The sequence below is a fragment of the Taudactylus pleione genome, unplaced genomic scaffold, assembly GCF_031769625.1.
Source record: "Taudactylus pleione unplaced genomic scaffold, aTauple2 ptg000667l, whole genome shotgun sequence".
Taxonomy (NCBI): Eukaryota; Metazoa; Chordata; class Amphibia; order Anura; family Myobatrachidae; genus Taudactylus; species Taudactylus pleione.
In genome coordinates, this window is record NW_028285069.1 from 1,002,375 (window position 1) to 1,018,292 (window position 15,918).

At 46.9% G+C, this 15,918-nt stretch overlaps 1 protein-coding gene across 1 annotated transcript in view; it reads left to right on the forward strand.

Annotated features, from left to right (window-relative positions):
* The window catches only part of MRE11 (MRE11 double strand break repair nuclease), a 266,838-nt gene that overhangs the window by 143,328 nt on the left and 107,592 nt on the right, over positions 1–15,918 (forward strand). Inside the window, exons 9-10 of the mRNA XM_088455727.1 lie at positions 56–227; positions 8,747–8,827. Of these exons, the coding sequence (XP_088311853.1) occupies positions 56–227; positions 8,747–8,827 (253 nt within the window). The remainder of the gene's footprint in view (positions 1–55; positions 228–8,746; positions 8,828–15,918) is intronic.

Consider the following 15,918-nt stretch of genomic DNA (forward strand, 5'->3'; position numbering starts at 1 on the left):
GAGTTTGTCTGCACTATAAATGATCCATTCCCACACCTTTCCTGTTCATTTCTAGACACATTGGCTTATTACGAATTAAAAACAAGAAAATGAACATGCAGAAAATCCCGCTGCAGACTGTGCGTCAGTTCTTCATCGAAGACCTTGTTTTGTCCGATTACCCTGATATATTCAACCCCGACAACCCCAAAGTAACGCAGGACATAGAAAACTTTTGCATTGAGAAGGTACAGTAGTTGCTCATTCTTGTGTCATTTGTTACCTATCATAGCCTCGGCAGAGGTTTTTATTCTTTTTCTAAATTTGTTTTGTGCTGTCTCAGCCGTTTTCTTGTCTTCGTCAAATGCACAAAACTGGGTACACAGTATACGATATATCGTACAGATCGTGCAGCGTGCGCGCCCAGTTGCGCGTTCACCAGGGTCGTTCATCGCATCGTCCCATTTGCACAGCAGATGAGATGATACAATGAAAAACCCGGTGCTGTTACATACGCCATGTAACGGCACATTGCACCCTCGCACAGCGGATCGCGCTGTGTCTCTACGGCGTACACAATATCACAATATGTATTGTTACATCGAGTTGGCCCGTCACTGGGTACACACAACTTATAGGGCCATATTCAGTTTGAGGCGAAAAGTCCGTTGCCGGCCTTTTCGCCGTCATCGGAGGTTTTGGAAGTGAAAACTTATCGCGCTCGTCCCGCGATTCCCCGTATTCAATTTCATTTCGGCGAAAATGGGACCCGACTAATAGTCCTGTCATTTTAGGGGAAATCAGCCTGACACCCCCCAAAAGATGCTCTGACATGGGGGATCACTATGGGTTCCCCCGAATAGCCCTGCTAAAGGTATGTGGGGTCTTTAAACGGTCTCAATAAGTGGTGTATAGTGCATTTGGGAAAGTGGTGAAGAATAGCATTTAGCAACTTTTTGGGGGAAAAATAAGGTGTCCCATCAAATTTGGGGTACATGAAAATGAGTGCTAGCATATTTTAAAGTGGCTAATGTGAAGTTTTAAAGATCGTGAAAAATCCACCTGCCGCAGCCACCTGCAATCAAAAAAACACCTACCGCATACTTGGGGACCCCCCCTGAGTCTATTTTGCTAGTTTAGAAGTTTGTCCCCCTATTATTTTTTTCGCCCCCAAAATGAAAATACCTTTTTTGGGGTGTCCTGATGCTTGGTCCTTTTTTAATTTTTTTTGACTCAGAATAACTTTGGGAGACTGTCCAAGGTGGTTTTTGGAAGTCTGCACCCCAAAACCACAATTCTGCACTTGTTCTAGCCACCTATTCAATGGTGATACTTTTTTGCAGGTCCCAATGCATAGACTTTTCGCTCCGGCGAAAAGTCGGGAAAATTTGAATACGGGGATAAGTCAAACCTGCGAATATTACATCATCGGGTTTTCTCAGCCTAATTGAATACGGCCCATAGTGTGTACCCAGCTAGTGTTCTGTTACCAGATGAAACGATAGAGAGAGAACTTCATGTGCAGAGCAGACACTGAGAAGTGTGTTGCTGTACGCACATATTGTTCTCAATGCTGTATACAAGCTGTTTGCCACAGACCGCTGCAGATAACATTATATGCGCATAGTTCAGAGATGTACGCAAAGCCATTGTTTTTGCAGTTAAGCGATTATCGGCCATCCGTGCATGTTTCAAGGTACATGACCATAGTCGCTCCCAGCAAGTATTTACCCGCAGTGTGATTGACAGTCGGAGCGTTTCGGAGGAGGTAAAAGAGTTTTGGCTAAAAACGCAGGCGTGTCGCGACTGTTTAGATGTCACATCTTGCGCCTGCAAACTCATTCAAAGTAAGCATATTTGCGGTGTCTCGGTTCACACAGTCATGCTGTGCCGCTAACATCGAATGATCTGTAACCGATGCTGCGTCTTTGTACACTGACGCTTGGATTTGCTAAGAAGTTCGGTGGGCGTCTCTATAGATAGATATTCCGGCGACTGCGAAATTTGCGTATTTTCGCACAGCAGCGACGTACGGGATTACAGCTGAGGTGGCAATAGCTACAACTCTGTATCAGGTCCAATGTTCGGAATCCCTAAATGGATATAGCTTTGCCCTCGAACTAGAACAAGTTTTAGTTTTCCTGCAGTCCACCCGAGTTAGTACTGACCCTGCTACGTTAGCGCTGCTTATTTGATCCATGCAGCTCCACAAATTGTCTATAACGTCTCCCGCTGGCGGTCAGGTGAAGTTCATGGTGTAGGTTGAAGGGGATGCAGCTTTCCCCTTCTTGTTTCTAAATTGGAGAGTGGAGTGCTATGCCTGACTGTTACACCTGTTGGTTACCCTGGCGTACCTTGCAAATGGAGCTCGACAGCCTAAATTAAAGTTTGTTTTATTTAAACTTCATCCAAAATTAAATGCTTTTTCTGGCTTTACTGTAAATTGTACATTGTTTATCAGCAGATACAAAATAGACACCATTGTATGGAAATTTGCCCATAAAACTGTCACAATACTCTACACATATTACAGAAAAAGGCAACTTAAAACAGTTACCTATATTTTGTCATTATTTAAGAGCAGTTGTTACTTTGGTGTGCTGTATGCCCAACATGTAAGAGAGCGGTAGTGCACCTTTGGCCCTCGCACAGGGGTAACGGCCATCATGTCGGCTATATCCATGAGTAACAAATTTCATGAGAGTATAGCATCTCAGTGACGTCACTGCCTTCTTGTGGAATGGCAGGCTGCCATGTCACATGACCTTATGTTCAGCCTACAATTGCTTTATGGTAACTCTTTTTTCAGTTCTACCACCAACAGTGAAACAAGTTGGATATATGACCTTCGTATGATATAGATGTGTTGTGGATGCCGCAATCTTATTATTATCAGTTACTTATATAGCGCCACCATTTCCTGTTGCGCTTTACATTTGGACACAAACAGTAATAGAACAAGAATGGGTAATAACAGACAGACATAGAGGTCAGAGGGTCCTGCTCGCAAGCTTACAATCTATAGTGAAATAGGCATTGCTACACAAGGATAGGTGCTACCTATTGCATATTGGACAGCCAGATTGCAGAGGCTCTTGGTGGGCTGCATGACCCAGTCACACAGGAATGCTCTCCTGTGATCGGGAAGATGTGAAAGTGAAGACAGAGGAAATATGTAGAGTTATGTTTGGACTGTATAGAGGGGATGTAATTGGGTAGGTTAGCTTACGAGGTTATGTGGGTGGTTCTGGAATATGATAAGCTGCCTAAAGAGGTGTGTTTTCAAGGAATGCTTGACGGTTTGGAGACTAGAGGAAAGTCTTATTGTACATGAGAGTGCATTCCACAGAGTAGTCTGAAAATGTCCTGTAACCGTGAATGGGAGCAGTTAATAAGTGTGGATGAGAGACGCAGATCTTGTGCAGAGCGAAAATGTCTAGTTGGGAGATATTTTGTGATAAGCATAGAGATGTATGTCACTGTAGATTGCTTAATAGCCTTATGTGTAAGTAAAACTATTTTATATTGAATTTGGTAGAATACAGGTAACCAATGTAGGGACTGACAGAGCAGATCAACAGACAATGAACGTTTGGCAAGAAAGATCAGCCTCGCAGCTGCATTCATAATGGATTGTACCAGTGAGAGTCTGTTTTAAGGAAGACCAGTAAGGAGAATATTGCAATAGACAACAGGGTTCGCAAAATACGCACTACAGCGCGTTTTTATGCGCTACAGAAATCTGGGCACCCAGATTTAAAAACTGATCGGGTCCTGTAGGATCCTCTGGCACTGTTTGTACTGCTGTAACCAATCGCTGCGCTGCGACGTCTCCCCCAGCCAATGGCCGCCCTGCGTCTCCCCCAGCCAATGGCCCTCGTCACACGACTCCTGACTGAGTCTGTATGCACTGCATCCATCGGGCAGCAGAATGTCGGTGGTGCAGGGACCCTCTGGCAGCCTGCACTCCTTCAGCCAGCTGAGCTCTCTGCACGCAGGAGGCAGGGAAGGTGGACACTGCATGGGACAGGAGGAGCTGGAACAGTGACACGGCTAGGGGCTCCCAGCAAAAGCAAGGAGGTAAACACTACCCCATGTGCTGTCTATCTTTACCCCCTCCCTACCCTCAGTTCTGCCCCAGCTGCTATCCTAACCCTCTCCCTAACCCCATTACTGCCCCCGTATTGCCTGCCCCTAACGCCCTTCTTGCCCCCCAGTACTGCGCTAGTTACCTACCGTTACCACTCCCTGCACCCAGTATTGCTTGCCCCTAACCTCTTCCTTGCCCCTAGCTGCTAACAACTCTTTTCCCCTATATGCCTCCCATACTGCCCCTGCTGCTATCTACACTTGCCCCCTCTCTACCCCCAGTGCTGCCCCAGCTGCTATCCTGACCTAGCTCTGCCCCTAACTCCCTCCTTGCTCCCCTCCAGTACTGCCCTAGCTGCTATCTACCCTGGCCCCCTCCCTACACCCAGCACTGCCTGTCCCTAACCTCCTCCTTGCCCGCAGTACTGCCCCAGCTGCTGTCTACCCTCGCCACCTCCTTACCCCAAGTACTGCTTGCCGCTAATCCCCGCCGTACCCCCCAAGTACTGCGCCAGCTGCTATCTACCATTGCCCCTCACTCAACCTGCCTCTAGTACCCTCCACGCCCCCCAGCACTGTCGCATCAACTGTCTGCACTTGCCCCTCCCTAGCCCTGCCTGCCCTTACTCCCCTATAACTGCAGCTCTACCCCAACTTCTCCCTGCTTTTACCCTAAGCTCTACCCCAACCCCCTCTACCCCAACTGCCTCCCAGCACAGTCCCAACTGCCCCCCAGCACAGTCCCAACTGGTGCCTGCCCTCAACCCCCATAATATGTAACGGGACCCAGAAAAAGTGGTGTAGGACCCCAATTTTTTAAAGTGAGGGGTCCCTGGGGTATACAATCGGGAAGCCGGCTGCCAGAATCCCGACAGCCGGCTTCCCGACTGCTGTATCCCAGTGTGGGATAAATGACCGGCCTCTATTTCTAGACGCCTGTCATTTTCCCGACGCCGGGAGACCGGCGCCCGGCATCCCAATCGAAGGATGCCGGGCGCCGCGAGCAGAAAGCCGCGGGGGGGGAGGGTTAGGTTTAGGGCACCCGGGGGGGACTTAGAGTTAGGCACCCCCCCGGGAGGGTTAGGGTTAGGTTAGGGGGAGGGAGGGTAAGGGTTAGGCACCCCCGGGGGGACTTAGAGTTAGGCACCCCCCCGGGAGGGTTAGGGTTAGGTTAGGGGGAGGGAGGGTTAGGGTTAGGCACCCCCGGGGGGACTTAGGGTTAGGCACCCCCCCGGGGGACTTAGGTTTTGGCAGCGGGGAAGGGGGGGTTAAGGTTAGGCACCCCTATGGAGGGTTAGGGTAGGTTAGTAGATACTTACCTTAGGCACGATCGGGATTTCAAGCGCTGTACGGCTTCCGCTGCCGGGCTCTGCTGTTTTGTCGGGCTGCCGCTGCCGGGAATCGAACTCCCGGCCATGCGGCAGCCGGGATTTCATACCGATTCGGTCCCTGGGACCCACAATTTTTTCCGCTCACCGCGATCACTGAGTCAATGCGGGAAATAAGTGCATGGATTAGAGTTTTTGCAGTGTCTTGTGTAAGATATGGTCTAATTTTGGATGTTTTTTTAGATGTATGTAACATGATTTTGAGACATTGAATGTGAAGAACAAAGGACAGTTCTGAGTCAAGGATGACACCTAGGCAGTGAGCTTGTGGGGTGGGTTTGTTTGTCGAGTTATCAACAGTGATATATATATCAGGTTGGTAGCTACTATTGGCCGGTGGAAATGTAATTAATTCTGTTTTAGAAATATTAAGTTTCAGGTGGCGAGATGACATCCAAGATGAAATGGCGGAAAGACATTCAGTGACACGGACCAGCCCAGATGGTGACAAATCTGGGGAGGATAGGTAGATCTGCGTATCGTCCACGTACAGATGATACTGAAAACCAAAAGAGCTGATTAGTTTGCCAAGAGAGGTGGTATAGATTGAGAAAATCAGAGGACCTAAAACTGAGCTTTGTGGTACTCCAACTGATAGAGGTAGCGAAGAAGAAGTGGAGTCAGAGAAACGAACAGTGAAGGAGCGATTAGATAGGTAGGATGAGAACCAAGAAAGGTCTGTGTCCTGAAGACCTAGGGATTGTAGTGTTTGTATGAGAAAAGAGTGGTCAACAGTGTCAAAAGCAGCAGAGAGATCTAGAAGAATAAGAAGTGAGTAATGAATGGCCTTTAGCCTTGGCAGTGACCAGATCATTTACTACCTTAGTCAGTGCTGTCTCTGTGGAGTGTTGGTAACGAAAGCCTGACTGAAGTGGGTCCTATGAGTTGTATGTGTGAGGCGAGTGTAGGCCAGTAGCTTGGAGGAGCATGAGAGCTAGGACAGTAATTTGAGAGAGAGCGTTAGGGTCAGAATTTTTTTTTTTTAGAATAGGAGTAATCACTGCATGCTTGAATAGTGAAGGAAAGATATCTGTAGAGAGAGATTACAGATTTTAATTAAGGTTGGGATGAGCACAGGAGACGGACATCGTCACACATCCATTTTATAGTCATTACTCTGTTCTGCAAAGGGCCCTACTCCCTCCATTATTTAGTTATCTGGGGTAGATTTACTAAAGGTTCTAAAAAACAAAAGTAGAGGTGTTTCCCTTAGCGACCAATCAGAATTTAGCTGTCATTTTTTTAGACTTCACAAGATAGACAATAGCTTGTTGGTTGCTATGGGTGACACCTGCACTTTTCTATTTTCAGAAGCTTTAATAAATGTACCCCACAGTCTGTGATATTCCACCCGCCTCACACCATGGATCTGGAACATGCAGCCCTGTCCTTAATAACATAACCCAGTGGATTGTGTGGGGGTCACGGACTCCCACATAATCACCCAGTGGCGTAACTATGGTATTTGGAGCCCAGGGCAAATTTGAAAATGGAGCCCCTCCCTCCATGTGCGCGTGCCTATGGTGCGCGCGGTGAAAAATGGGCGTGGCCACTGAAAAATGGGGCGTGTCAATATGACACACACCCCTTTCTTATCACTGGAAACATTTCTTTCCATTTGCACCTTAATGCAGTGCCCCTTATTCAGTCCCCCCCTATGCAGTGCCCCTAGTAGTGGTCCCCCTTATGCAGGCCCCCAGTAGTGCCGCTTATACAGTACCCCCAGTAGTGGTCAGCCTTATGCAGCCTCCGATTAGTTCCCCTTATACAGGCCCCCAGTAGTGGTCCCCCATATGCAGTGCCCCCTGTAGTGGTCCCCCTTATGCGGCCCCCCATTAGTTCCCCTTATACAGTGCCCCCAGTAGTGATCCCCCATATACAGTGCCCCCAGTAGTGATCCCCCATATACAGTGCCCCCAGTAGTGATCCCCCATATACAGTGCCCCTTATACAGTGCCCCCAGTTGTCCTCCTTATGCAGTGCCCCCTGTAGTGGTTCTCCCTTTTCAGTGCCCCCTGTAGTGGTCCCCCCTGTGCAGTGCCCCCAGTAGTAAGCCCCTTATATAGTGCCCCCAGTAGTAGTCCCTCCTATACAGTGCCCTTTATATAGTTCCCCCAGTAGGAGTCCCCCTTGATGCAGTGCCCCCTGTAGTAGTCCCCAGTAGTGGTCCCCCACGATGCAGTGCCCCCAGTAGTATCCCCCCCCAGTGGTAGTCCCCAGTAGTGGTCCCCCATGATGCAGTGCCCACAGTAGTATCCCCCCCCCCAGTAGTAGTCCCCAGTAGTGGTCCCCCCCCCCCCCTGTAGCAGTGCTCTCAGTAGTATCCCCCCCAGAAGCAGTGCCCCCAGTAGTATCTCCCCCAGTAGTTGTCCCCAGTAGTGGTCCCCCACGATGCAGTGCCCACAGCAGTATCCCCCCCCCAGTAGTAGTCCCCAGTAGTGGTCCCCCCCCCCCGAAGCAGTGCCCCCAGTAGTATCCCTCCCAACTAGTTTTCCCCCCCCCAAAGCAGTGCCCACAGTAGTATCCCCCCAGTAGTGGTCCCCCCCCCCCCCGAAGCAATGCCCCCAGTAGTGGTCCCCCCCCGCCTGTAGTAGTCCCCTCCTTAGTAATAGAGCGCCCCCCCCAAATACACACTGAAATGAAACAAATAGAAGAAAAATACTTACCTGTATCCACGCCTCTGCTCCCGCCGCCGTCCGCACGTCCATCCTCCCGGGCCGGGCCGCTCTGCATTATGCATCATGACGCCTCTCCCATTACTCACTGCAGGAGCCGGACGGAAGCCCGGCTCTTGCAGTGGGCGCGCAGAAGTCAATGAGAGCCTACTTGACTCTCATTGGCTGCTGATTCACACACATTGCCGCCTCCTGTCCCCCCCCGCCCCCGCAAACGCCGGTCCCACGGCGCCCAGGGCACGTGCCCCGCTCTCCCTGCCTCAGTTACACCACTGTAATCACCACACTGCTCCCCTGCTGATGTGACAATTCTGAAGATCTGATTGGCTACAGAGGTTGTCCTGTCTCCACCCACTTTAAACCTGAGCTCAGCTGAGGGATGGATGAGCAGGAGATGAACATTGAATAATATATGGTGCTTGCGTCATGGCTGTCCACAGGACATTTTTCAGTGGGGGGGGGGTACTTCGTCGTTTATGAATTGCTTACAGTACAAGCTGAAAATACTTGCAATTTTTTGCTTAGCTAGTTATGCAACCATTGTGAGTTACACCCACTGTTATGCGATAAGGGATGTGCTTCATTTTCTTAATACATTAATTTTATTTCTTACAGATAGAGTCTATGCTGGATATTGCTGAAAGGGAGCGTCTGGGAAATGATCGCATTCCAGATAAACCTTTGATAAGATTACGGGTAAGACACGGTGCCTGGAGAATGGCAGTCATCTGCATGGCGTGTGATAAATGTAACCACTCTTACGGGGAGATTCAGACATTATCTTGACCGCGATGTGCTGTTCCGGAATAGAGAGACGCAGGAAAATTAGCGATGTTGAGCCTAACATATCGGGCAGATATGTGCGCAGCTGACCAACGCGGGATGATCGGTGGCACATCAGCTTTAATTATATCTGCCCCTTAGTTTGTCAGCTGGCACACTATCCCTTCACATGAACAGCGGTCCTGAGAGTGCCCCCTCCCCGGTTACCAGAATACAGCCCTGCACCAACAGAGCTAACAGTTGTGAGCTGACTGGACTGTTGGGCCACATCTGTTCTAGCTGATAAAGCTGCTAGTATGGGGGTGTTGAGCAAATTAAGTTCCTGATTAATTGTCAGTGAATTCTGTGCGCTACAAGGGTATTCATTCTGTACATAATATGTGGAGATTGACTCTTACCTTGTGTGCTCACTGTCAACACTGACGTTTCTCTTCTCTCTCACTCTCACTGATAACAGTGTGCGGCTGTAATGCATCAATCGGGAGGGTTCCTACAGGATGGACTGCCACTGAAGGGATGCACGATAGAGTGTCACTAAATCCCTCTTAGAATAGTATGCCCTGTTCCAACAGTTTCATTGCAATTAGCATTATAATGAGGGGGTAGTATCACCTGAGTTGCTAATTGCAATCAGTCTGACATGACAGCCTCACTGTTTACTGGTCACCGATGGTTCTTTTTCTAGCTATGTCAACATGACTGTCAACATTTTGACTGTGTCTACATTTTGGTTGTCGACTTTATGATTTGTCTTTATTTTAACTGTTGTGTCGATATTCTAATCTGTCTATGGGGGGAATTCAAATAGCCGTGGTAAATTTACGGCAGGCTAATTGATCCCCCGGGGCTATTCTATTAGCATCGAAGCCAGGAGTCATCGGGCATTTATTATTTCACCTGCCTCAGCAGTTCAGAAAAAAATCCCTGATAACTCGGTAGTTAAAGGGTGCCGAGACCCTATTAACACACGAATCCAGTACTTTAACGGACTTAAACAAGGCTATCGGGTGAATTCGGGAGGCTAATTGAATAGCCCCGGGCGTTAAAGCCCGAGGCTACCTCCCGTTATTACCCGCGATAATTTACTGCAGATAATTGAATAAGCCCCTATATATTCAATGTCTAAATTATGTCCATGTCGACATAATTATGTCTATGGGGTCAGCCTCAGGATAAAGCACCAGGCAATCAGCTCCTAGCTGCCATGTCACAGGCTGTGTTTGATAAATGACAGTTAGGAGCTCATTGGTTGGAACTTGATCTCCCATACACTTTAGCCTCCATCCAAGGCTTAGTAAATATACCACATAGACCCCTATGTTTTGAATGTCTGAATTTTGACTGTCAGTCAAAGGTGCGTATCCACTAGCAGATAGTGGAACGACAGTACGATTACAACATTGTAATCGTACAGTCGTTCCTCTTCCCTTGCAGTGCCTACACTGAACAATATGTTATTTAGTGTAGGCACCCTCCCTCATTCCTGAACATGGTCAATCTGTTGCTATCGGCAGATTGACCATCATGTTTAGGCGATGATTGATGTCGGAAACGACCAGCAGTAGCGCGCATAGCTGGTCATTTCCGACATTTTCATGCCCGATTTGTGCACGATTAATGAGTGATTGAACAATCTCGTTCAATCGCTCATTTTAATCGGCAAGTGGATACCCGCCTTAAGAAATGTACCCGACCCCGAAATTGCGTACAATAAAAGTGAAACTGACAACACAAATGAATTTATGACCTATTCAAAGTGCTTTTTTGGGGTGTCCTTTGTGTCATTTTTTGCGTTTTGACGAGGTTAGCGTCATGGGGGGTGTAAAAAGGGTTTAGGGTGGTCCCCGCAAGTTTGCACCCCAATTCTGCACTTTTTTCCGCCGGGTATTCATAGGCAATCGCCTATTACATTACATGCGTTATCGCGCCGCTGAAATTGAATATGGGGATAAATGAAATCGACGAAAATGCTTTTCGCTCCAAATTGCATACGGGCCATATGCAGGGTACACACTGGCCGATAAATTGGCCGATCAATTGATCGGCCAATATATCGTGCCCCCGTCAGCCAGTGTGTACAGACGATATGTCTGTGAACAACGTAGTTCACAGACATATCGCATTGGCTGTGCTGCACAGCTAATGAACAGATATGTCTGTCCATCAGCAAGTGATCGTCTGTACACGGGGGTGCAGAGAGTCTCCTATGCCAAAGGGGGGAGCGATCACGCTGATCGCGCCCGCCATTGGCTGTGCGCCGCAAATGTTTTTTTTTTCCCGAAGGGGGCGTGGCCACTCCTTCCGCGATTAGTCCACACCCCCCCTGCAGCCGGGACCCGCTGCAGCATGCAGGTGTGTACCCACCTTTAGACGGGAGCCTGGGTTACTTACAGTAATTGATAATCCGCCTGTGGTTCTGGTTCTCTATCATGTCTCCTCTCTTCCCTGATTTGCATACTATTAAAACAATGTCAGCATCAAACAGATGTATGAGCTCTGGGAAGTGATAAAGTGGAGAGTGATGAACGACCAACCAATCAGCTCCCAACTGTCATTTTTTAAACACAGCCTGTAATGTAACATGACAGTTGGAGCCGAGTGGCTGCTCGTTTATCACTCTGCACTTTATCACTTCCCAGAGCTTCATACATCTGCCCATATATGTTATAGATCTGTTTAACTTAAGATGGTATATTTATTTCTTTACCACCGAAAAACACATTTGTTTGTATGTGGAACCCTCAGAAGCACAGAATCCACCCCACCTCCACACACCATTAAAGCTGAAAGCCCAGCTTATAACATTTCCGTACAGCTGGCCTGGCATTCAGAGGACATAAATGCTGCATTTAAGATTGTATACTTCATGGGCATCTTATTGTATGATACTGACTGTACATCATTACCAAGAAATAGCATTTGAGCTAATCATCTTCAAAAACATGTCCAGGGTCATTTGCCGTGTCCTCTTGAGTATTACACAGGGACCCGTGCATTTATCCAGAGTACTTAAGGAAATGTTACATCTGAATTATACGTTGGTTTATATAAAAGGCCTACCGGTAACCTATAGTTATGTCTGCGTAAATGTCTAAAGCTGCATTACTACCTAATCACTAACTTTTATGCATCTAATCTCTCCTCGGTCTGTAACCACGGGGCTTCTTAGTCACTGGAAAATGGAACCAGCAAAATGTTTAAGCTTATTTATGTATTTTATGTAATAACGGTTATTTATATAGCGTCAACATATTTCGTTGCGCTTTACAATTGGGAACAAAACATTAATAGGCTGAGACTGGGTAATAAAAAGACAGAGAGGTAAGAGGGCCTTGCTCGCAAGTTTTTGGAAAGAGGTTGAATGTGGGGCACAAAAGGACAGTTCAGAGTCGAGGATGACACCTAGGCAGCGAGCTTGAGGGGTAGGGTTGATTGTTGGGTTTTCAGCAGAGATAAATATCAGGAAGGTTAGGTTTGATGACTAGTGGGAATAATCAACACATTAAAAGTGCTTCAAAGGGGGGTGTGAGCAGGAGCACCAATCATAATCTGCAATCTCTGGTTGTGGATTCTTACTGGTTCTCCTGTTCACACGCCGCCGCAGAGTCTGTTACAGTCTCCAGGCTAGATATGCTATCGGTTTCTTTTGAGTCAAATACATACAGGGCTAACAAGCCAAACTGTGTACTGGCTGCCGGATGAGGAATCCTTTCCAATAAATGCTGTAGCAACTGTCTTATACGGCCATAAACCAAATAGCCAAGGTGGAGGCCCTTGTGAAGCATTAAACTTCCAATACACTCTCACAGAGCAAATATCAGGTAAATACAGGAGATCTGAGTCTTAGCCAATGTACCAATATACAAGCATTCAGGCCCCATTCGTCTTCTGGGGCGTGGCAGAGACCTCCTCTTCCTAAAGTCAGGTTTGGCCATTGATATTATGTGAAATGTCTGTAACTTTAATGCAACCCTCTTTGGGAGCACATATACACTGCATACTGTATAATTAATTATGCGGGATCAGCAAATACCCTAAAGGTGCCTACACACTTAGCGATATTTCACACAATTTGCCTGATTCCGACGCATCGTGCCGACAAATCGTGTAAAATATGCCCAAATCGTGAGTGTCCACTCACGATCACGATACCGATGCACTTCCCCGCAGGTCGCACATCGCATCTTCAGATCTGCTGTGCTGTAGGGCAGATCTGACGATCTCAGTCACGATGCACTGGAATAGTCAGGAGGCACGATAGATCGTTTGTCATATTGGACAGTTTTTAACACCAAATTGTGCCCACGACTGCCGGGGGAGAGTTCAAGGGGAAATCGGACACAATGTCGGATCGTCAGCACATCGCCAAGTGTGTAGGCACCTTAGTTGCCATTTGACTGGCTAAGCAGTACAGGGGTGATAGCAGTCTGGGTGCTGATGCTTGTCCATTCCTGGTCCAAATAAAGAATTACAGGAAACCAGAGTACACTTTCCCTCCAGTACACGTGGTCTTTGAATAAAGATATCCACAGTTCAGTCATTGCAAGACTGATATCTCTGGCTGTGCACAAAATCAACCTGCTGTACAGGATTGTTTCATGCCAGAAAATATATTTATAGTGTCTGGCTGGTTGTACGTGTGTGGTCTTAGGGGACTAGACCTACATCTCAGATTATTTATACTGACCTAAAGGCTGACGCCACTGCAGGTTACCTTAGTGCCATGCAGCAGTCATTGTCTGGGGAAACTCCTGCTGATGTAACTTATATTGTTTGTATCAAGTAATATGTCACCCTTACCAATTATATTCTACAATAAAGTACTTATATAATGCAGTTATAGATAGAAAATGGGTAACAATAGGTGCGCTTCTATAATTATGATATGCTACAAAGGGTTCTGGTGCACACCCTATTGAACACACCAAATATTAACAAAAATAACAGAGAAAACAAACCCTGAGCACAATCTTAATTGGGGATCACAGTCTAATATTCATATAATGCATACCACTTGATAAAGGCTTTCTCAAGCAGAAACGCGTTGGTGGTGGAGTTGTAAGGAGGTGACCATCCAGACTGGGCTACAGCAGGTAGATTCTTGGTCCCAGGTGGTATCATATGTATGTTATATCAAACGCTTGATGGTGTTTGTATACACCTGGTCTTGAGGTACGCTTATTCACAATTGTTTTAAAGAATTTTACCTCATAATAAAAAATTGTATCACACTATTTGCGACCCGTTTTGTTCCCCTTCTTATCATTTGAGGAACAAGGGATATGCACACTGGTGTGAGAAGAGGATAAAGTGACAAATTTGATTGGGCTGACTGACTGGATTTTAAGAAGCTATTTTCACCTTTTTACCTACCGGTATTTTGGAAATTGGGAAATCTCTCCCTATTAAGTACATTTCAGAACATTTTTAGTCCATGTGTCAACGGACATTTGCATTATATCAATATTAGACTGTGATCCCCAATTAAGATTGTGCTCAGGGTTTGTTTTCTCTGTTATTTTACTTATATAATGCAGATTTATAATTGTAGAACAAAGACTTGTATTTATTATGTTCCTCTCCATCTCCAGTGTCTTTTGCTGATGTGTTCCTGAATATACAATGCATCTTAGCTCCACTCAACAGGTGCCGATTGTCTATAACAGGACTATAGGATTATACCACTCATTGTTACACATATCCTCTTAAATACCATGTACTGTAGTTGCGGCTTATTTTTCCTTTCAATTTAATATCTGCAACCATTCCATACATGTTTTTGATACTACAGAGGGGTCCACATACATCTAGCCTCCTTGCGCGTTAAACAGTCCTTCTAGTCGCCATGCCGTGGCGCGATCGGTAGCGCAGAGCGTCTTTTTGTGCCTCTTTTTACCTTCAAATGCATCTTCGCACAACGATGTGAATAGATAGCACAATCAGCTTTTGCTGATTAAAATGATATGCAGCATGCCTGTGTTCTGTGAGAAAGTGCGGGTGTATCTGCATGCAAAACGCTACGTTAAAGTGTCAGTGGCTGTAACACTGTAAATAGCATTTCGCATGCAGATACACCCGCAGATGTACAGAGAACATAGGCATGCTGCATATCATTCTAATCAACAGAAGCTGCTTGTGCCAGTTAGTCGCAACTTTTGTGCGAATAAGACTAATTTGAAGGTAAATAGACGCACAAAAAGATGCTCGGACAACATATCGGGCACATCGTCTAGTGTGTACCCTCAGTGTCACTGATGATGCACACTCCCGCACGTCGTCAGCCACATCGCCCATCGGACCTGAATGCAGCATGGCCCCGCCATCCCTGCTGGCATCAGCAGGTGTGTATGCACTTGACGATGCCGGCACCCCGCCGGGTCCCATTGCATACGAGGTCGTTACACATTAGACATCGTCTAGTGTGTACTGATTGGTTGATACTTTGTCTCTCCCACTTTATCTCTCTCCACGCTTTGATAAATCTCCCCCTGAGTCTTACACAACTCAGTAGCATTCTCGTTTCCAGTTGATTGGGAGTATCTGAGCAGCAATGGGGAGTTCAGCTGTAGGCTTAACGTTCTTCGGGTGTGTTGGCATAATAGCGGGCTACTGTATGCTGAGCTGAGTGATTTCATATGGATCTCTTGCTCCGATCAGTCACCAATTACTCAGATCAGCCATAACAATAAAACCACTGACAGGTGAAGTTTGATGATCCCTTTACAATGGCACTTGTCATGGAGTGGGATATGTTAGGCAGCAAGTGAACGGTCAGTTCTTGAAGTTATTGTTTTGGAAGCAGGATAAATGGGCAAGTGTAAGGATCTGAGCGACTTTGACAAAGGCCAAGTGTGATGGCTAGATGACTGGGTCAGAGCATAGGCAGGTATTTTGGGGTGTTCCCGGTATGCAGTGGTTAGTACCTACAAAAGTGGTCAAAGGAAGGACAACCGGTTAACCGGCGACAGGGTCATGGGCACCCAAGGCTCATTGATGCATGTAGA